Genomic DNA, 22,176 nt, shown 5'->3' with positions numbered 1-22,176 from the left:
GAGGTCCTGATGAGGTTTTGTGAAAGGACACCATACTGACAGCTCGATATTGAAAGAAAAGCCCTCTGTGTCTGCCCCAGTGCAGAATCTATCAGTACACAGATGTATTCAGTACTGAGAAAGTACCGTCTGCCTCTAAACCTTTGGCACTGGCGATACCATTGGCTCTGGAAAAAGGCTTTGACCCAACTAGACCATCAGCACCACCAGGTGAGCCAGTATTGAGCACTGTGTCCCAGGGAATGTTTGTGACTCAGGGCCCTGCACCATCTCCAGCATTGGTACCACGTAGATATCCCCTTTTGTCAGGATTATAGTTACCTCTGCCTATGAGATACTAGACTGTCACTGGTACAGACTCTCCAGACAGTACCAACCAGAGTAAGGCTATACCCATGTTTATATCCAAGATGATGTCTGAGCTCCATTTAAATCAGAACATTCACTTAGCAATATTTTTTTTTCTAAACCTCATTGTAATCATGATGAAGCTAGATTACATACCCTGAATGTTTGTAGGGCATTAGTCTTTTATCTCCCAAGAACCAGGTCTTTAGATCTTCCCTGAGGCTCTTTCTTTTGTTTGCAGAGAGTCTGAAGAGTGAATACTCCAGTTTCCACCCAACCACCATTGTCTAAGTGGTTACATGATGTATTGTATCATGTAGTGAGATAATGAAGATAGTCCCACCAGCTAATCTTAGGGCTCATTCAACCAGGCCTCGGTGTCTGCCCTCAGGAACATTTCCACTGGGATTATCTATAAAGCTGCCACCTGGAGTTCCATTCACAGTTCTTCTAGACATTTATTTGTTGGTAAAGGCTTCTAAAGCAGATGCCTGTCTTGATGCTGCAGTTTTTCAGTCAGTGGTAGATAACTCTGAGCACCACCACCATACTTAAAGCATTTCTTTAGAGTCACTTAGAGTGGTATACTCACATGGACAAGCATGAAGTCACCTGTACAGTACTGGAGTTCTTTGAGATGCTACCCATGTGTATTCCATGACTTGCCTTTCTTCACCTCTGTTTGAGTACTTCTATGCTATTATGGGTTTTGCAGTAGAGAAGGAACTGGAGTAGTAGTTGGTCCCACACTATGCTATATACCCTCAGAACAGGGCTGAACAGACCAGGGTGGATTTGGTTGAAATCAAATTGATTTAAATCACTAGTCAGGAAGACTCAATTTAATAATGAATTTCTACATGAAAGTGCATTCTTGTTGGTTTTTATAACTTTAATACATATTCTTCACAGGTAGAGGAACTTCATTACAATCCAAATCGGGTCTCTTTTACAGCCTGCTGCCATTCAGTATAGGTTTTCCCTTCTAGTGAGAAAATGTATGATAGATCTCAAATCAATGAAGGCTACACTCAGAAAGACCTCAAGACTTCTGGAATATGCTGCTCAAACAGTTTCACTTTTGTTTCCACTTCCTGTCCCTTCCTTCTCACATTTATCTTCAGACTTCTTCTCCTTGTCCAGATCTATTCCACCCCCAACAGTCTTTTATGCATTTAACATTTTTAAACTTTGCACTTTTAGAGAGAGGAATTGACCCTGTACACAAATCTGCAGAGGGACAATAGGGTTGAGGTTTGTTATTTCTCTCTCTTATTTATTTATTTAAAAACATTTTTACTGTTAACAAGCATGTTATCTCTGGAGACACAAATCCACAGTTTGAGAACTGCAAAACTAAGCATCTCTGATGGTATCTTCAAGACTGAGCACTGAATCCCATTGGATATGTGAAAAGATTAACCTAACTAATCTGCACAGAAGCCCCTGGAACCCCATAACATTGGGTCCCTAATCCATGAACTAGTGGAACTCATTTACAAATTTTTTCTTAAACATTACATGAATATATTGTCTCATACTATAGAATTAGAGTTTATAATCCCTATTCCATGATGAGCTATCTTTTGAGCTATAATATATCTTAATTAAAACTGTCTTTAGATAGTTATCAAAAAGCATTTTATCAAAAAAATCTGATTTTTTAAAAAATCCATGATTTTTATCCACCCTGGAACAGACACCACTAGCAAAAAAAACCCCAACTCCAGTCTCTGGCCACGGGGTGCATGTGCACCTAGAGTAGAATATGCATTTGGACAACACTTCTTGAAGAACTCATGTTAATGTATGTGTAAGTACATTTTCTTTACCCTCACTATAAAAAAAATTTGTGCATTTAGGCTAACGAGCTTCTGAAAAGTAGAATTCCTGGAAAAAGTGAATTATCTCAAGCCCAGGAGCAGATGGCTGTGTTTCAGAACAGACTCAAGGAACAAAGTAGTCAATTGCAGATAATGCATCAAAAAGCACATGACCTGGAACTACAACTAGAGTCTTCTCAAAAGGTAAAAAAAAAAACCCCTCTCTTAAATGTGCCAATCACAATTAACTTTGTGTTAGAATATAGCTTTGAAATGTGATCTTGCAATCAAAGAGAGTTATGCTGTGTTGCTCTGAAAAGTTTTTGGAAGAGTCCACTAATGAACACTTAGATTCTGCATGAAGTAATATTAATGTTTCCATAAAAGGCTGTGGATCAATGGCACTGAAGCCGTTCTTTAGCATGTTGTTAGGTGATGATTACTGTTCTTTTGGAGGTGTTGACTTACAGATGAGACATAAAATCAAGATCTTGACTATTAGGGATTGATAGCAATCTTTCTAAGAGGTAATGACTAGGTTCTGGCTACATTTAAATTTGGGTCATAACATTCTTTCTGTCTAAATTCACCCTGCAATTTCAGTTGTAGATGGTGGTCTTTGCTACTAGACCTAAACTGGTATATAATGTTGAGATGCTTCATCCCCAAAGTGGCTGCATTTCAATGGTTGTTGAAGTGATCCATGTATAGAGATGTTAGAGATTGCTTTGATTCATTGAGATGAAAGGTGCTGTATAAGTGTAGGATGATTACTCTATAGTTATACAAGAATGTTTCAGAAGTTACCCTTAAGGTTTACATGAGAACAAAACTTAATTGTCTTTAATCATGTTAGCTTCAGACATAGAGATAAGTGAAAGCTTCTGTTGGTCTCCAGGTTCATAGATTTGTTCATTAAATATATAATTTATATCAAGACCATCAATTTAAGATTCACAGTCTGATACTTTAAAATATTACCCATTGGGGAAAGTCCTACAAATTTATTTTTATTATAGAGGTATTAGTTATGGCTCCTTAATTAAAGTTGAGTGGAGTGTTTTTGTCTATAAAGCAGGGATTCAGCTTCTTTGTTGGTTATGAAGAATACAATCTGCTCCCCAGAATTACAGCATGTGCTCTTTGAGTATAAAATGAATTTTCTAAGAATTGACAAGTAAATAAACCAATTAATTGTAAGTTAAAATTAATTTACTAATGGGTTCTTTAACCAGTACAGCACCATGTATCAGATCATATTTTGTCCTGAATGATTTAATCTCAGGCATTTACACAAACTACACACAAATTGGTAGGAAGGTAAATATTAAGTAGATTAAGTGCACTGGGTAGTTCTTGAACAGAAATACTTACAATTAGTGGTCACTTTTCCCATTATTCTTCATAAATGAAAATCTCTCCTTTTAGCAGAAGCTGGAGAGCATTATTCTTTGAATTCTTGCTCATGTCGATCCCATTTTAGGTGTGTGGATGCTCACGTGCACAGTTGTCAGAGATTTCTGCCTTAGCAGTATCTGTAGGGCTGGCTGTCGCGCCCCCTGGAGTGGCACTCCCATGCAGCGGTATATCAGGTGCTACTGGGCCCTGTGAGGTCCTCTCAGTTCCTTCTTCCCACCCATTATGGTTGGTTGGAGCGCCTTGTCTTGCTTCGCAAGAGTAGCAGTGGTTATCTATTGACTGTTTAGTGGGGCCGCGGAAGGAGTTCCCAGCCAGTGATGGGACCTTCAGGTCCCAAAGCGGTCTGGTGGCTAAGGAGCAAGGCCAACCAGCTCTGTAGGTGCCATGCCAGGTGACCAATGCAGCTCTGCTCACATCACCAAAGGGGAAAGCCACCAGGGTGCTGCTGTGTAGGCTAGCGGGACATCCTGGATAGCTCAGAGGTTTGAGCATTGGCCTGCTAAACCCAGGGTTGAGAGTTCAGTCCTTGAGGGGGCCATTTAGGGAACTGGGGTAAAAATCTGTCCGGGGGTTGGTCCTGTTTTGAGCAAGAGGTTGGACTAGCTGACCTCCTGAGGTCCCTTCCAACCCTGATATTCTATGATTCTATCCCAGGTCACCGGATCGTAGGCGCAAGTCTCCGTTGCTGCGACCTCGGGACCCTGCACCACAGTCTGGCTTGCTGGCCAGAAGGCCTCGATCTCCATCAAAATCCCCTCCTACTAGGTGAGGGACTCCAGACTCGTGGTGCTGCTCCCCGTACCACCAGTGCCAGTGACCATCTGGCCATAGGTTGCCTAGAGGCTGAAAACCATCTCCCAGAAGATCTCATCGTCGTTGGTCTCTGTCCTGGAGGGATCGTTCAGGATCTTGGTGGTGTTCATGCTCTCCCTGGTACCTGTCCCCCCCCGTCGATCGCGTACCAGGTTCAGTAGGCAGACCAAGGCCTCAACGGCCCTGCTGTGGTCACTGGAGGGACAATGGTCAGGGTCGGACTGTGATTTTAGCCCGTCACAGACCTGGGGTGACTCCTCTGTGATGTGGGAGGTGGAGGTGGCTCTGGCCATGGTGCTGACTTAGCAGGGGCCGTGGCCTCCCCAGAGGCCATACTGGGGCCCGTGGAGGGTGCCAGTAATGCTGGTCCAGTACTCCCAGCCCTCCGTGGCCGCATTGGACAAACCAGCTGATGCACTGCCGGTGCTGCAATCAGAACACAGTACTGTGGCGGAAGCAGAGCCTGCGCACCATACCCTGACGCTAAGGGAGCACTCCCCTGACAAGGAGTGGATGACACCATCCCTCAGGTGACACAATCGTCTTCGAGGAGGTGGCCAAACCATCCCACATCGCAGTCCCCTGGACGACTTTAAGGAGCATCAGGCCCTCCTTAAATGGGTGGCTGAAAATCTTGGTCTGCAGATTGAGGAGGTCACTGAGGCAGCAGACGACTTCTTCAGTGTCATTTCGGCCACCACACCAGCAAATATTGCATTGCCCGTCTACCTGGGGTGCTTGAAATAGTCAAATCTGCGTGGCAAACCTTCTCATCTATTCCGTTGGCCTCAAAGAAAGCATATAGTGCCAGTGGTTGCTTATCTGAGACTTTTTGGTGGTGTTTTCCAAATATACCTGTACCTTGGTGACTGGTTGATAAAGGACTGGTCTCTGGATCTGATGTGCAGACATCTCGACCTGGAGAGTTCCACTTGTCACGACCTGAGGTTGATAATAAACGAGAAAAAAATCAGCCTTAACAACAGTACAACACATGCAATTCATCGGTGCAGTCCTCAACTCCACTCGGGCCAGGGCCTTCCTCCCCAAGACTCAGTTTCAGGCCATGGCGGACCTCACTGTGGGCCTGCGGGACCACCTGCTCACCACCGCCCACATGGGTCTGAGGCTGTTGAGCCACATGGCAGTATGTACTTATGTGGTTGGGCACACACGACTCCACCTCAGACCTCTTCAGGTATGGCTAGCGTCCGTCTGTGTCCCTAACCGGCATATCATCGTCAGGATCCAGACTGTCATCCCTCATCTGGTGGCAGGATCCCACGTCGGTGTTGGAAGGAGTTCCCTTCACGGCCCTTGCCTCATTGGTGAACCTTGTCTCTGATGCCTCGGGTCTGGACTGGGGAGCCCACCTGGCTGCTTTCAGCACTCAAGGTCGTTGGTCCAGTCGTGATGGTTCCCTGCATATCAATGTCGGGGAACTCAGAGTGGTATGACTAGCCTGCCAAGCCTTTCTGCCTCATGTACAAGACAGGATGGTTCAGGTCCTGATGGACAACATGGCTATGGTCTTCTATATCATCAGGCCGAGCAGAGCCAGGTCGTCTGTCCTTTGCCAGGAGGCCCTCTGCTCTGGGACTTCTGTCTACAGCACAACATCCATCTTGTGGCTGCTCACCTTCCAAGTCCAAAAATGCCTTGGCAGATCACCTCAGCAGGATGTTCTTGTCTTTCCACAAGTGGTCCTTTCATCTGGAGGTGGTCAGTTCCATCTTATGAAGGTGGGGAACTCCCCGGTGGACCTTTTCACGTCCAGGCAGAACAGGAAATGCCACATCTTCTGCTCGATTAGAGGCATGGACAGAGGAGCCCTGTCAGATGCTTTTCTGCTCCCATGGTTGGAGGCCCTGTTGTACTCCTTCCCTCTGGTGCCATTGCTACCCAGAATCCTCCTGAAAATCAAACAGGACAGGGCGAGGGTCATCCTAATAGTGCTTTCTTGGCTCCACGAACTCTGGTTCATCATTCTGCTGGACCTCTTGGTGACGATCCCGTTCCAGCTACTGCTAAGGTCGCAACTGTTGTCCCAGAACCCCGGCAGTCTTCTGCACCCTAACCTGCTGCGATACATCTGATGGCTTGGCTGCTGCACGGCTAAATGCGCAGGAGCAGCAGTGCTCGGCTGAGGTTCAGCACATTCTGTTGGAAAGTAGGAAGCCCTCCACCAGAGCGACCTACTTGGCCATGTGGAAACGTTTCACCTACTGGATTGCGGACAACGGTGTTTGTCCTGAGCAAGCTTCGCTGCAGCTTATTCTGGACTACCTCCTTCATCTTAAGCTCCAAGGCTTGTCTCCTCAATGATCAAGGTCCACCTGGCTGGCCTTCTACCCACTGTTCGAGGGCCGGTCGGTTTTTGCACAGGACATCATGGCCAGATTCCGTAAGGGCCTAGAGGACATCTACTTGCATGTCAGGGACCCTATCCCTCTGTGGGACTTGAATCTGGTGCTGTCACAGCTCACAGGTCCTCTCTTCCAGCTGCTGGCTTCCTGCTCCATCCTTCTCTTCTCCTGGAAAGTTGCATTCCTGGTTGCGGTGACATTGGCCTACCAGGTATCTGAGATTCGATTGCTTACCTTGGAGCCTCCTTACACGATCTTCTACAAGGACAAGGTCCTACTAAGGCTGACGTTTCTTCCCAAGATAGTCTCTCAGTTTTATTTGAGCCAGGACATTTACTTACCAGTCTTCTTTCTGAAGCTGCATAGGTCGGAAGAGCACAGGCTACATGCCCTGGATGTCAGAAGGGCTCTGGCCTTCTACATTGACAGGACCAAGCCATTCCATAAGTCAATGCAATTATTCATTGCTGTAGCCAACAGAATGAGTGGATACTGGACTACCTTTCAAAGAATTACTTCTTCGATCACTGCCTGCATTTGCTGCTTCTACGATCAAGCATAGGTGCCACCCCAGGCAACTGTCACTGTACCAGGGCACAGGCCTCTGTGGTAGCCTTTCTGGCTCATATGCCTCTCCAGGACATCTGTAGAGTGGCCACCTGGTCGTCTGTCCACACTTTTACATCCCGCTATGCCCTGACTCAGCAGGCCTGAGATGATGCTGGCTTCGGTAGGGCAGTGCTGCAAGCCGCTAAGCTGTGAACTCTAAGCCCACCTCCGTGAATACTGCTTGTGAGTCACCTAAAATTGAATCGACATGAACAAGCACTCGAAGAAGAAAAATCGGTTACCTGCGTTTTCATAATTGTTGTTCGAGATGTGTTGCTCATATCCATTCCATTTCCTGCCCTCCTGCTCCTCTGTTGGAGTTGCTGGCAAGAAGGAACTGAGGGCACAGGGCCAGCGGCGCCTGGTATACTGCCGCATGGGAGTGCCATTCCAGAGGGTACCACAACTGGCCCTACAGATATCACTGAGGCAGAAATCTCCAACAACTGCATGTGGATGCACACACATCTAAAATGGAATGGACATGAGCAACAGATCTCAAAGAACAACAGTTACAAAAAGGTAGGTAACCGTTTTTTGTTCAGAGAAACACTCAAAGAATCATCCTCTTTCAAAAGGGTTGTCATTTTGTAGTATTCTCAGTGAGACTGGTGGCACAGGTTGTCATTAGCAAAGATTGCCACTGCTTCCATTCACCTGCTCCTCTCTGCGCTTTGGTAGCATAGGGGCCAGCAGTCTTCCTTGAAGGCAGTTTGACTTTGTTTCCATTGTGAACAATGGGAGGCAGTAGCTATTTTTGTTAAGGGCAGGCTGTGACCTCAGTCCCACTGAGAATGAGGGGTAATGGAGACTGTTTTGAAATAGGACAGCTCTTCGTGAGTGTCTCCGAAATAGAAGATTTTATGTGCCAGCCTGTTTTGAAGGAGAAATTTTCAGTGATCAAAAATAATGCTATGAAATTTATTTTTCATCCTAAAAAATCTACCTGTTGCACTAGGTCTATTCAACAGGGAAGGCAGCAGGGAAGGGGAAACAGAGGAGTGCATTCTGCCCTCTGTGTTCCTCAGCTGATACAGAACACTTGTAAACCCAGCTTAGTTGGCCTGTGTGCTTTGGCTGCTTAGCACTCGTGCAGAATAGTACAGGACAGCTAGCTGGTGAATCTGGCCCTAAAAGCTAAAAAATACTAACCACGTTCAAGTGATTGGAAATATCATGAATAGCACTCTCATTGAGTTCGAGTGTTCTTATTTAGTGTTCATGAGTGAAAATGTTAATTTAAAATGCAAGGGAATTCCTGAATAATACCCCTTAAACTGCATTGACATCTGAGAATACACATCAATGATTTGGGGGTCAGGAGGGAATTACAAGAATGTTGTAAATACCACCAAAACAAGCATTCTAAATTCTAAACTAAGAAATTCAGCTGAGGTCATACTTAGAAGAAACCCATATATAATGAGATACGATGATGCACAGTTGAAACACCTGTGCAACGTTCACACTTGCCTGTAATGACATGAGAAAAAAAAATCTGTTTTTAAAAGTTAGTGTACTGTGGAACCAGTCACTAATATGCATTCATCCTAATGCTGTGGAATTGTGAATTTAAAATATAGTTTAAAAGTGGACACATTTCCTTAAACACACCATAAATCAACGGTGTAAGTCCTCCCACTCTCACGGGCAAGCTTTCTCCGTGGCATAGACAAATCAGCAAGCCCTCCACTTAAGGGACATTTTTTTGGGGGGTGTGTGTGTGTGGAAATGAGGAATATTAAACTGGAAATTTCAGAGAAATTGAAATAGCTGGGTGTTTAGTTCATGTGTAATATTTTATTTTTAAGAATACCAAAGATAAAGAAAGTCTGCTTGCACAGAAGGAAGAGAATCTGAGTAATACAATGCAACAGATGTACAACAATATAGGAGAAAAAGAAGAAATCATTAAAGGTCTTCAAGATGTAGTGACATCAGAAAGGTCTAATTTATCTCTTCTACAACACACTCTTTCTCTCCGCGACATAGAGATAATGCAGTTAAAAAATGAAATTGCTTCAGCCAAGATGAAAGAACAGGAGTGTATTGAAGAATTGAAAGCATATCACAAAAGGGATATTTGTAGACAGTTGGAAGAATGTCACAGAAAAGAGAGAGTAACAGTTAAGGAGGTTTGTGAAGAAGAGATGAATAAAAAATATAAGAATGAACTTGAGCAGTTAAAAAGAGAAAACTCTGCTTTGAATTATGATGAAGATTCTCAGAATTTAAATGCAATAATTATTGATTTAAATAATAAACTGCATGAGTCTGAAATTCATAGAGACAGCTTGTGCAAGCAACTTAAAAATCAAATGGAGGATTTTCAGAGAGAGAAATCTGAAATTGAGCTGAGGTATAAGGATTTAGCAGAAGACCTCAAATTACAGCTTACTAATGCAGAAAAACAGGCTAAGGAAGCACAGGAGTCTAAACAAGAAAAGGAGTATCTGAATGATGAGATCCAAAAGCTTAACTCCTTTATCCAGGATTTAAGTGAAAAGCTGCTCCTTGAGACAAAAAATAACAAAGATTTAAAGCATAAGCACGATGAAGAAATAACTATCTACAATTTGAAGTTAAAAAAGTTAGAGCAGGAGGAAAAATTGTTACAGGCAGTGTCAGAATCACAGAAAGCAGAGCTTGAGAAGATGCAGACTAAATTATGCCAGCATGAAGGTGAAATACAGTTAGTTCGTGAAGAACTGGAGTTCCAACATGGCTTGCGAGTGGACTCGTTTAAAACTGAACTAAAAGACACACGCAGAACTCTAAAGAAGGTCAAAGCAAAGAAGGCCCATAAAAGTTATGAAGCTGATAACATGTCTGAAGAAAATGTGGTAGAACTAGGATCTTTCATAGAAGATGCTGACATATTAACTAAATATCTTGTCTCCACTGAGAGATGGGAGCAGTCACACATATCAGACGACTCTGAACTTCTTGACGCTGAAGAGGGTAGACTTGATAGGTTTGTGCTAGATAGCAGCAACATTTTAGAACCCAACATGGACTCCACAGCAGATAAGTTAATGTTTAGCCCTGATGAACAAAAGTGTCTTAGCAGTGTACTGAAAGGGACTTCTGATGAAACTGAGCTGGACGCTGAGGCTTTTGCTTCATATTTGTCAGGTGACTCCTTGCTGCAAAATGAAATAAATGACAATAAGGAGGTGAAAGATGAAGAGAAAGCAGGCTTGATGGAGAGATGTGTTAAGCTAATTAAGCAGCTCAGTGAAAAAGAGTCAGCACTGAACAAATCCTATCAGGAGACCCAAGAAGCTCTTGAAAAATGGGAAAAAGCAACAGCTGAACTTTCCATTGCCCATTTAGAACTGAATAAGGAGCGAGAAACACGGGTTCGTTGTGAAGAAGAACTTGATCAAAAAGTAAAGAAGGAGAAAGAGCTTGAAAACAAAATAAATTTTCTGGAAACGCAGGGTGAAGTTTGTATTGAAGAATTAGGGCTTGGAATAAAGGTTTCAAAGTCGCATACTTGGCAGGAGATGATAAAAGACCTCAAGCAGGAAAGAGAAACTTTGATGATGCAATTGAGGGCTCAGGAGCAATTAGTAAAAGAAGTTCAAGAGCAGAAAACTGCCTCTGATTCAGTAACGAGTGAAGTACAGTCCCTTTTTGGACGTCAACTAGCTGCTTTGCAAAGCCAAAGGGATCAAATGCAAGCCCAGCTTGATGCCCAGAAGGCCAAAAACCAGACTATGGCTGAACTTCTTGGTCAGAAAACCATAGTAGAAGAGACATTACTTAAAGAACAGGAGGCTCTCAAAGCTGAAATGAGTAATAAAGAACAAAGTTTAACACTCACACTTAGGGAGAATGTAATCTTACAAGAAAGATTGTCTGCTGTAGAGCAGAATCTAATAAAAGCACAAAAAGCTCTGGAAGAGAATCTTGAAAAAAATATACATGATCTTAATATGAAAACGAAAAACTTTGAAAAAGCACTGGAGTGTGAAAGATTGGAATTTGAGGAGAAATTGAAATCCAGTAACTTGGAACTTCAGAAACTTAACACTGAAATACAGGCAAAAAAAACTGAATACACTGAGAAAGAAAACAAACTGACTGAGGAAGTGGCTTATTTGAAGAAGGTTCAGGTAGAACTGGAGAATCACCTTCAGGAGACTGTGCAGAAATCTGCACAAGCCATGGAGGAGGTACAGTCTGAGATGAGGAGACATTATGAAGAGGAAATTAGTAAAATGGAATCTCATCATCTTTCTGAAACAGCAAAAATGAATCTGATACACCAGAAAGAGGTAGGTAGCTCTGATAATGACACAAGGATTTGTATTTCTGAATGCTTGGTAATTTCAAAATTTTCATCCTTCTTTTCAGATAGAAAAGCTAAATGCAGAAATAAAAGACAAGGTGGAAAAACAGCAGAACTTGGAGGAGGAACGAAAAGAACAGATTGGATTAATTAAAAAGGTATTTTTTCATAACAGGCTTATTTAAGAAAGATTCTGCATGTCTGATTTCTTCAGAGATGGAAAACCAACATGGGTTTTTGCAAGAGAACAGATAGTTTTGTTGACTTTGAGACTTCTGTCCTAATGGCTTGTTAATGCTGGAAGGACAAAAGTGCAAAATGTCCACAATCCAGTAAAAATTTTATCCGGATCAGATATTTGCTAGGTCACTCCAGTCCTTGACTCTGGGAGCCAGCCTTACCCTGCTCTGCTGTGAGAACCCCTACTCCTGGGCTGTTCACGCACAGCCTCTGGCATGTAAACTGCTCCTTGGATTGTGCAACTGAATGACACTAGCCAATACCTCCAGTCCCAGACACAACCTTAGGAACCTCCATCTTGCAGTGTCCAGTTATGCCTGCCGGATGCTGTAAGCGTCTATGAGTTTGTCAGTTTAACAAAGAAATTGATATGTATCGGGCTTGTTATCCCAAGGGGAGCCTCTAAAACACTTCAGACCAAGCACACTGCTTCAGGTAGAATAAACAAACACATTTATTAACTAAAGTGATTATAAGTCAAAACATAACAGGTCAGATTTGGTCAAATGAAATAAAAGCAAAACACATTCTAAACTGATCTTAACACTTCAGTGTCCTTACAAACTTAGATGCTTCTCACTACAGGCTGGCTGGTTGCTCTACAGCCAAGCTCTCCCCTTTGATCAGCCTTTAGTCGCTTGGTGTGGTGTCTGTAGATGTAGGTGGAAGAGAGAGGAAGAACATGGCAAGTGTCTTTCCCTTTTATCATGCCCTTTCTTCCCTCTTGGCTTCCCTGCTCCCGAGTCAGGTGAACATTACCTCATCGCAGTTCCAGACTGACCAAAGGAGGGGCATGGCTCCCTCTGGAGTCTAACAGATTCTTTTGTTGCTGCCTAGGCTTGCGTCCTTTTTTCCTGTGAGTTTGGGCTGGGTTTGTCCCATACCTGCCCTGATGAGGTGTGAAGTGCCCCTCTGCTCTCAGAGAGTTTTTGCCTGGGCTTATTTTGAGCCATGAGGATATGTTTTCAGCCTCCTAACTACATACATGAAATTATAACCTATAACATTGCTATAATAATACTGTAACAATACTCAGTGTATCATGAGTCTTCAGAAGACACCCGGCATGACAAACTTTGCATTGCATATCACACAATCATTTTATAAAGGTGAACATGAGGAATGTAGGGTGTTCCCCCGAGGTTCAGAGCATCACGGTGTTCTTCTCTCCAGGTTCATGAAAGAGAACATGATCGTGAAATTAGTGAACTAATTATTAAACATGAAGATGAAATGAAAGAGCTACGTGCTGAACTAATTAAAAAACAGCAGCAACTGTTGGATGAACTTCAGCAACAAATGGAAGGTAGACATAAAACAGAGGTGCAGCATGCTCAGCTCCAGTCACAGGTACAGTATGTATGCACAGTAATTATTTAGGCAAATTTCTTAGCTGTCACAATTTACAGTTAATTCACTTGCAAAGAGGAGGCCTCTTTTCTAACAAAATAAGCTGTCTTTGGAGGAATGCTTTGTGCTATGGTAAAGACTACATTGTTACGCTAAGAGGACTGCAGATACCACCTTCTATGGAAGGGTCTCCAGTGTCCTCAATCTTACCCCTTACTCTTTTGAAATTTGACAAAATTTAGACAATTTGTGAAGGGAAGAAGCTTGCTTATCTTCATAAATATAAATAAGTATCTGCAGTAACCTCTGGGAATGGAGAGAGGCAGACAAAGAATAGGAGGTTAATATGCTTTTTTGGTGTTCTAATCAATAGATATGCATTTTTTTTCTTTGCGTGTTAGATTTGCACAAAATTCTAGTGCAAGGTAGTGTTTTACCCAGTCCCTAATGTTGCTTGACCTCTAGAAATATGAAATAGCAGTTGTATGTGCTTTAATATTGGGAATTGTAAAGTATGGCAGAAAATCAAACTGAAACATAGTCTTGCTTTGGCCAAGTCTTATGAATTGCATGAAGGTAATCTATCACACACAGCTTTACTGCAATGTATATACTGAGTGTATTTTTGTCAGTGTGTCACATCTCTTCTCATGAGTTTTACATGAGTTGAGTCTTCACTAGGTAAACTCTGAATTTAAATATTAAATATTACTCCAAATATCTCTCTGAAGAGTCTATGGACCTTTTAATTGTTAATATTTATTGACTCTGTATTGGATAAGATTGTAATGTTACTTGAATTTACAAGTGGAGGCCCTGATCTTGCAAGCAGTTACGCGCATATATAATTATATGCATGTGAGTAGCCCCTTTGATGATATTTGGCAGGTTGAAGGCCTAAATTCCCTTCTCTCTAAATATTTAATCCATTTTTAAACACCCATTAATTTAGAAATACATAGGATACAATTACTTTTGTGTTTAATCCCTAAATATTGGCCATAAGTATTTGTATATATGTAGAATAGAAACTTCATAATCCATTGTAAAGATTAGTTGCTGCTATTGCTAACTGATAGATATATCAGAACTGAATCAATGAGCAGCACAAGAGAAATGTATATTTGCATCATTGTTTCTATTTCAACACTTCTGATATTGGTTATTCACTCTACCATAGTATTAAATGATAGCCAGTGACAGCTTTGTGAGGCATGATGCACTATGATGGACTCAAAGGGTAAAAGTGGAAATTTGCAGCAATGCTATAGACAATAATAATGTGTATTTTTGCAATTTCCTTTTTACATTTCATAGCTTTCAGAAGATGCTGCAGAGAGGTGGATTGCTGGCAGGCATTCCCTATCAGCAGATAAGCTTAAGAGAAGGAAAAGGCAAAGAGTTTTGTTATAATATCAAACAGACTTTGCTACTGGAAGGAGAGATAGTAAAGACTGTACTCATTAATAAAAAGCTTCTGCAAGCCAGATGAGAACTAGAATCTGTTTTTTCTGCTGTTCCACTTCCAGCCATGAATATGTTTTATATGAAAATAACAGACTAGCAATAAATATAGAGGGGTGTGTGTGTATAATTGAAACTGGTATAAAAATGGTAATATATTTCACTTAAGCCATGTTTTTCCCTTTCCTACTGTAGACACTGCACAATCTTGAGTTGGAAGCTTTACGACTAAGTCTAACTAATATGCACACATCCCAGTTGGAGCTGATGCAGTCTAACTTGAGAAAGGAGAAGGAAACTGCCCTTGTGGAGTTACGGGAGATGCTCAATGATAAGCGTGCTCAGGAAGTAGCAATTTTACAGAGCCGACATCAGTTTGAGTTGGAGCATATTGATGAACAACATCTGAAGGAAAAAGAAGAAATTGCACTGAAACATCAACAAGAGCTAGGTATTATGAACTTGGGAGTTAAGGGACTGATTATGCAACTGCTGAGCATTTGATTGTCCCACAATTTATGATGGGGAGATTCTCAGGCCTGGTCTACACTTAAAATTTATGTTGGCATTACTATGATGCTCAGGGATATGAAAAATCCACACACCTGAGCATCATAGCTATGCCAACCTAACCCCTGTTGTAGATGCAACCAGATTGACTTGAAGAATGAGCAACACAGCTACTATCGGTTAGGAAGGTAGCATTCTTATAGCGACACAAAAACCTCATTTCTGCATCTACACTGTGGGGCTGTGACAGTCTAGCTACATCCCTGTAGCTGGACCACTGTATTTCCCCATAGTGTAAACATAGCCTCTTTTTGGTCTGTCCTATGGCCTGTGCTTGTCCCTGTTGAAATCTTTGAAAACTGCATTGACTGCAGTAGGAACAGGGTCAGGCATTGTGTGTTCAAGGGATTTAGGCCTGCCTCAGATATAAAGCCTTGATTTCCAAAGATATAGCTGTGATAGTTGCCCATTCGTAGAATCATAGAATATCAGGGTTGGAAGGGACCTCAGGAGGTCATCTAGTCCAACTCCCTGCTCAAAGCAGGACCAATCCCCAGACAGATTTTTGCCCCAGATCCCTAAATGGCCCCCTCAAGGACTGAATTCACAACCCTGGGTTTAGCAGGCCAATGCTCAAACTACTGAGCTATCTCTCCCTGCATCACAGGTTGAAGGCCTTCTCCAAACTCAGGTTTCTAAAGTCATTGGTTCTAGCATAATTATCTTATGTTATTCCTGTAGACTGGTGCTCCAGTTAATCAGCAGTTTCTTTCTGAACATCTTGAGAGACGACAACCACATTTTGTCATCTTGTCAACCTTTATTCCACCAGAAATATACCTTTAAACATCTGGTTCTTCAGTCATCTGTCCTTTACAAAATTTATTTCTGGAACTCTTGGTGTTCTCACACTTAGTATTAGGATCATCTGTGTCTTTGACTTTGAATTTCAACTCTTATGCTTTGATCCGGATCAGACGTCGGTTGGTGCCAGCTGCTGTTACCAGTTGTACCACATAAGCTTTTGCCTTACCTTGAGTCAGCACCAGGTTCATTGTTGTGTTTTTTGGAGCAAGTACCTGAAGATTCTCCTGGCTTTCCTTCCCAATACCTAGAAATGAAGTGATAAGTCTACCTAGATGGTACTGAAAGCTTCAGCTGGAGAGCCAGATTCAAGAGTCCCAGATGAGTTACAGATCTGTATCCGTGTTGCGCTTGGTGGGGTAGGTTTGGTGAAACATTCTACAGGACTGTTTCAACACCATCAAGCTAGACTGTTGGAATTGCTGAAATTGCAATGAGGTTTTGCAGTTTGTGCTTCTACATGCCACTCTGGTGCTTCTTGACACAGACAATGACTCCTTGAGCAAGTCATTGCTTCCTTTGAACTGCAGCGACAATTTGTTTGAGAGCCAACAGGCAGCTGTCTCAATTCGTGGAAACAGCTGAGGCCTACAGGTGTCGTCAGAGAATATTGAGGAGGCTGATCTCTGTCTCTCTCTCCCCCCACCCCCTCCGTTCAATGAAGCGGTCCCTTTAGCTTACAGTGAAGGGAGACTTCTGTGTTGTGGAATTTCAGTGTGTGTCAGGGTTGAAGTCTGGGCCCTGTCCTCAACTGTTTTTGGGTACAGGTGGTACATGAGACTTGTTTGAGGACAAGTGCATCTTCACTGGGAAGAGTGAGAGTGAAATACTGATTTCTTCTTTAGAAAAAGATTGCATAACATATCTCACACACACCTCCAGTGTGCCTTCGGGTACTTCTGCTGAGAAGTGCCTCCTTTGGCCTTAGCTGCTTGCTAGGACTCCCATCCCCATGTGAAGCTTCTGAGGCTAGTGGTCAGCCTCTCAGAGCCTTAGGACTCTCTCTCTTTTAATCTTTAACTAAGTTCCTCAGCCTGTGATGCTAAGACTGCTGAAAGTGGTGGTGGAAGGAGGCTGACAATCCTCTTCAGGTTTGCTGTTGGGTCTCACTTGCTGGAGACTTCAGGAGCCCAGTGTGAAGGAGGGAAGGGAAAATCATCCAGTATCCTCTCTTCAAGCCCTCTACTTTCTCCAGTTTTTCTCCCTCTTTTCCTTTAGACTTTAGGACATTTTATGCAAAGAGCTGAGGAATGGGATGTGGTTGGGACGGGGTATAGAGATCTTGGGTCTGGGGGAAAACAGCCTTCAGGTAGTGATCCAAAAAAATAGCATCATCCGCCCTCCCCCATGCTCTGTGTAGGAGACTCAGAGAGTGGGGTACTTTTTCTCACTAGTTGCTGCCTTCTGCTTCTGTTCCTGTCTCTGGAGCTACTGATGAGTCGAAATTAGCTTTGCCACTTCCACTGACCCATTCTAATAATGATATTTAAAATGTATATAGTTCTTTAAATTGGTTTTATCAATTAAACTTTGGTCCTGTGCACTAGGTCTCTACTAGATGAGTTCAGTAAACTGTTTCTCTTTTTTAGATTTTTAAGACTCTGAACAAGTCTATTTTTAAAATACGATCATGTGATAAATTAGATAACGCGTTCCACATTTACTTCAAATTTGCTAGAAAAAATTTCTCAGCAATTTTTGGCACACTGTACATTTTGGAGGGGAAGGTGGCAAGGGTTGATATCAAATTTGTAATGGAAACTTTAGCTATGGAGTGGCTCTGGCTGCTAGATAGTAAAAGGAAGATCAAGAATATTTCCACTTCCGTTCCACACACAATGCTTGTTTTTTGGTCACATAGGCTTATGACATGTGAGTAGCAGCTTGAAATATTATTTTGGTCGGGGTAGAATTGAGAGAGGACAGTGAGAGAGAACACTTAAGTTCTGCTGGCAAAATAAGCCCCATCCACTTGAGACCTCAATATGCCCATTGCACTGCATCATGCAGACATTCAAAATATGATCATGAGTGTTCTTTGAACTCCTTGGGCTGCCCCCTCCCCCCAAGTGAAGTTTGCATATATCTGTGTGCTCACGGAGCTCCTTTGGAGCAGCTCAGATGGACTGCTGCACTCTGGGTCCTTTTTGATTAAGGGAAATGGCATTACCACCCCCATAGTTAAAAGAAGATGCCACTTTCAGTAAATTTGTGCAGATTTTTGCAATATGATTCTCCCTCCTCTTTCTTGCATTCTTTGCACAGTGAAGTAATTAGCAATGTTGGCATCTGAAATGTTGTTATTGGGCATCTAAGTTAACACTACTGAAATGAATGGGGCAGTTTGCACCTCTCTAATGGTGTCATGCTCTCTGCGTACTTGGGCAAACATCGCTGGATCAGTTACGCTAAATTTACATCTCCATGGTTTTCTTTGCAACTGAAACAAGCTAGGCGTTAACTCTTATAAAATAAGAGCTGACACTCTGGCACATAAGAGAGCAGTTTTCAGAGAGATGGTGGTACATCATAATGCTATATAACTCCTAATTCAAGCCTTGAATGTGATGCTTAAAATAAAGTAGGTCTTTCTGTATTTTAAAATGTCATTAGTCCCCAATGTTTCTTACTGGTTTGTTTAGTAAACAGATTTTATTTTGCAGATGAGAGGAAGAAAATAGAATTGGAAATGGAAAAGGAACACATCCAGACACTGGAGGTATAAGTTCCATACTGTATACTGGACAAGATGAAACTATACTGTAAATCAAAGCTGCCATGATCTCTTCCCTTTTCTATTATAACATTTTTGAAAGGGCAAATAAATGTGATATGAATAAAAAGAAGCAGAAAAAATTTACTCTTAACTGCTTTACTAATGCACCTATCTTGTTCTGTTAGACTCTTAATGGAGACTGGGCCCTGAAGACCGAAACATGTTTAAAAAACGTCCGTGAGGAGCTATCCGAAAAACATCAGACTGAAATGGGTGAACTGCAGAAAACTCTGAAATTGGAACTAGACAGAGTTAAAGAGGAGCTGAAGAGTCTGTCTCTTGAAAAAGAACAGGTGGAAAGTAAGTGTTATGCTTTGGAAAGCATTAGCTTTGTTGCAAGATATTTACTGTGAGGGATTAAAGCTGGCTAGAGTAACTTTAGGAGTTGTACAGTGCATATAAAACAGCAATAATTTTTCAGTTTTAATATTTGCAGTTAGAACCATGCCCATGACCTGTAATTGTTCAGAAATTAGCGGTTACAAAATGACTACATCTTAAATATAAAGGCTGATAAGCCACATTGGCTAGTGTATAGTTGTAATTGTAGCAAACTGAAGGTGAAAACCCAGAATGCATTTTTTCCACAAATATAAAAAAGGTAAGTGCCTACAATTTACAGAAGTTGGTCTAATAAAAGATATTATCTCACCCTCATTGTCTCTCTCGCATCCTGGGACCAACATAGCTGCAACAAGACTGCAAGCTACAATTTTACTGTCAATTGAGGGCCGAATCCTTCAGCATGGGGCACAAGTTATTTGTGCTTTTGAATTAGAGTAAATTGCGGATTCTCTGTAGTTAGAAGTCCTTAAATCAAAATTTGAGGACTTCAGAAATTCAGCCAGAGGTTATGGGTCTATTACAGGAGTGGGTGGTTGAGGCTCTACGGCCTGCTAGGTGCAACAGGTCAGACTAGATCAGCGGTTCTCAAACTGTGGGTTGGGACTCCAGAGTGGGTTGTGATCCCATTTTAATGGGGTCACCAGGGTTGGCTTAGAGTTGCTGAAGCTTGGGGGCAAAGCTGAACCCCAAACCCCACTACCTGGGGCTGAAGCTGAAGCCCGAGAGCTTCAGCCCTGGGTGGCAGGGCTCAAGTTACACGCCTCCTGCCTGGGGCTGAAGCCCTTGGGCTCAGGCTTTGGCTTTGGTCCCCCTGTCTGGGGTGATGGGGCTCAGGCTGTGGTCCACCCTCTTGGGGTTGTATAGTAATTTTTGTTGTCGGAAGGGGTTTGCAATGAAGTTTGATAACCCCTGGACTAGATGATCATGATGGTTCCTTCTGACATTAAATCTATGATAGCCTCTGAGTCTCTTAATTTCATTAATTTCCATTAATTTCAGTGAGTGTTTTGCTTGATTTAAAGATTTCCAGATAGTATTCTGAACAGCCAGACTCCTGTTTGGATCTTAACAATATGAACGTATGATAGATTCTGGCAATTCTTTAAAATAATTGTCTCCAAAGTTACCTTCCGTAAGCAGCAGAGTAACTGAAAGCCTCACTACTCAGAAAAGTGAGGGCCAGGATGAATAAATGACCACGTGTGAAAATTTTTGCTGCTTTTAGGAGTCTGAAATGTGAGTGTGAACGGCTCCTAAAGCCCTTGCCTGTGGAGAATTCTGTCAGCAAGAGGCATAGCTGGAAGTGAAGGGGGCAGAGCTAGCCACTTGGTTTAGGAGCCATATGTCCTCTGAGGTACCTCGTAGGTGAGAACCGGGGAAATAGCAACTATTTCAAATAAATGGAAAGCTGGCTTCAGGGTACCTGGCACTGGGGACTTAGTGCCAGCTGGAATGCAGCAAAACCAGCCTTGGGATATAAGCTCCATCCTATTACCCATGCATAGCATTGAATGCTTTTACTATCCTGCTAGCAGTTCTCTGGCTGCTGTGAAGGAACCTACCTGTGAGTCTCTTCCTCCCCAGTCTTCTGTTGATTTTTTACTTGTTCCCCTAGAGTGCACAGTCCAGCTATCTATATGTGACAGAATCATTTCTGTCACTGCATTGTGGCTGAGTGGGAGTGACTTGCAGGCAGGGTTCCCTCTCTGTGGCAGAGCAAAGGTCTGTTGAGGAGAAGCAGGTGGCAGGTCCATTTTGATTAGAGAGAGCTCACTTATGTGGTGGGATTGACTCCAGCTGCCATGAATCTTCCAAGTGCTCCTATGTGTTTGAGGTGAGTGTATCTGCCCTTCTCTGTCCTTATCTGCCTTCCTTCTTCTGCAGCTGTTTGTGCTGGTAGCAGAAGTGCTTTCCAGTCCCATGCCAAGTATTTCTTCTTGCCCTTCCAGTCCTGGCTGCCAGCAACATTGTGAATGGGAGGTTCTCTGGAGAAATGTGTTCCCTGTGCATTTAAGGCTGCTGCTGTTTATTATGCATTGTCTCTTACATATGTTTCATCTTCAGATAGCTGCCTCTGGTGTCCTCTCTGAGGACCACACCGCCTGCTGATGGCATTTCACACAGTGGACCATAAGGCTCTGTGTGGAAATTCCAAATTTCCATCTCCTGCATTTCTTTACTGTTACATTTCTTAGTGTGCTCATTACTGTGGTATAAGTGCTTGTGCTGAGCTAGGCAATTGGTGCCTTTCACAAGGTTGTAATGGCCCTGTCAGTTATTAACCTAGATAAAGAATGCCTTAAACTTACAGTTAGCTAGCGTATTAGCTTATTGGCCTGGATTCATAATTTTATGCTTTAATTAGTCGCTAAACTGATGTTGCATTAGGTAGTTCACAAGAAAAAAAGTCTAATCTAATAATGTAACAGCACTAACTTTGTTTTGTAGTGAAATATGAAAACCTGGAGAATGAACACCAGAAGGCAATTACAAAACTACGTGAACAGCTGCAGACGGAACATGACCAATGTCTAGAAAACCTGAAAAGGAAAAGCAAGGAAAGAGAGCAGGAGATGCAGCAGGAGGTTAATACGATTTTTTGTTTTGAATGTTTGGTATGAATTAGGTAGGTGGCATAGTAGTAAGGAGCCACAAGTGTTATTAAATAATGTGGGCCACTCTTCTGTATTTAAAATTTAGATTTTTTTAAAAGGGGAAATGTAGCATGATGTATGTTTTCTGTTGTTTTTTAGGTCAAAATTAAGAGCATGAAACACAAATCAATAGTATTCATAGTTTTTTAGCTGGACTTAACTCTATGTAACGTATGCAAGATCTGCTGATGTGGCCTTTCCTGCAATGTAATCAAATCTTTACCGTAGTTCTTATTTAATATAGTTTGTTACTGATTCCTATATTTTTCTCAGTTATTTTGTTCACCACATTCATAGT

At 42.3% G+C, this 22,176-nt stretch overlaps 1 protein-coding gene across 2 annotated transcripts in view; it reads left to right on the top strand.

The window, feature by feature from the left end:
• The window catches only part of PCNT (pericentrin), a 276,563-nt gene that overhangs the window by 71,175 nt on the left and 183,212 nt on the right, over positions 1–22,176 (top strand). For both annotated transcript variants that reach the window (XM_030581110.1, XM_030581111.1), the window contains 8 exons: positions 2,211–2,375; positions 9,190–11,661; positions 11,741–11,833; positions 13,089–13,265; positions 14,925–15,180; positions 18,767–18,822; positions 19,005–19,179; positions 21,673–21,809. In XM_030581110.1, coding sequence (XP_030436970.1) covers positions 2,211–2,375; positions 9,190–11,661; positions 11,741–11,833; positions 13,089–13,265; positions 14,925–15,180; positions 18,767–18,822; positions 19,005–19,179; positions 21,673–21,809 — 3,531 coding nt within the window. The remainder of the gene's footprint in view (positions 1–2,210; positions 2,376–9,189; positions 11,662–11,740; positions 11,834–13,088; positions 13,266–14,924; positions 15,181–18,766; positions 18,823–19,004; positions 19,180–21,672; positions 21,810–22,176) is intronic.

This window comes from Gopherus evgoodei, chromosome 11, assembly GCF_007399415.2.
Source record: "Gopherus evgoodei ecotype Sinaloan lineage chromosome 11, rGopEvg1_v1.p, whole genome shotgun sequence".
Lineage (NCBI taxonomy): Eukaryota > Metazoa > Chordata > Testudines > Testudinidae > Gopherus > Gopherus evgoodei.
Note: the sequence above shows the minus strand (reverse complement) of the source record. Positions and strands in the feature narration are given on the sequence as shown.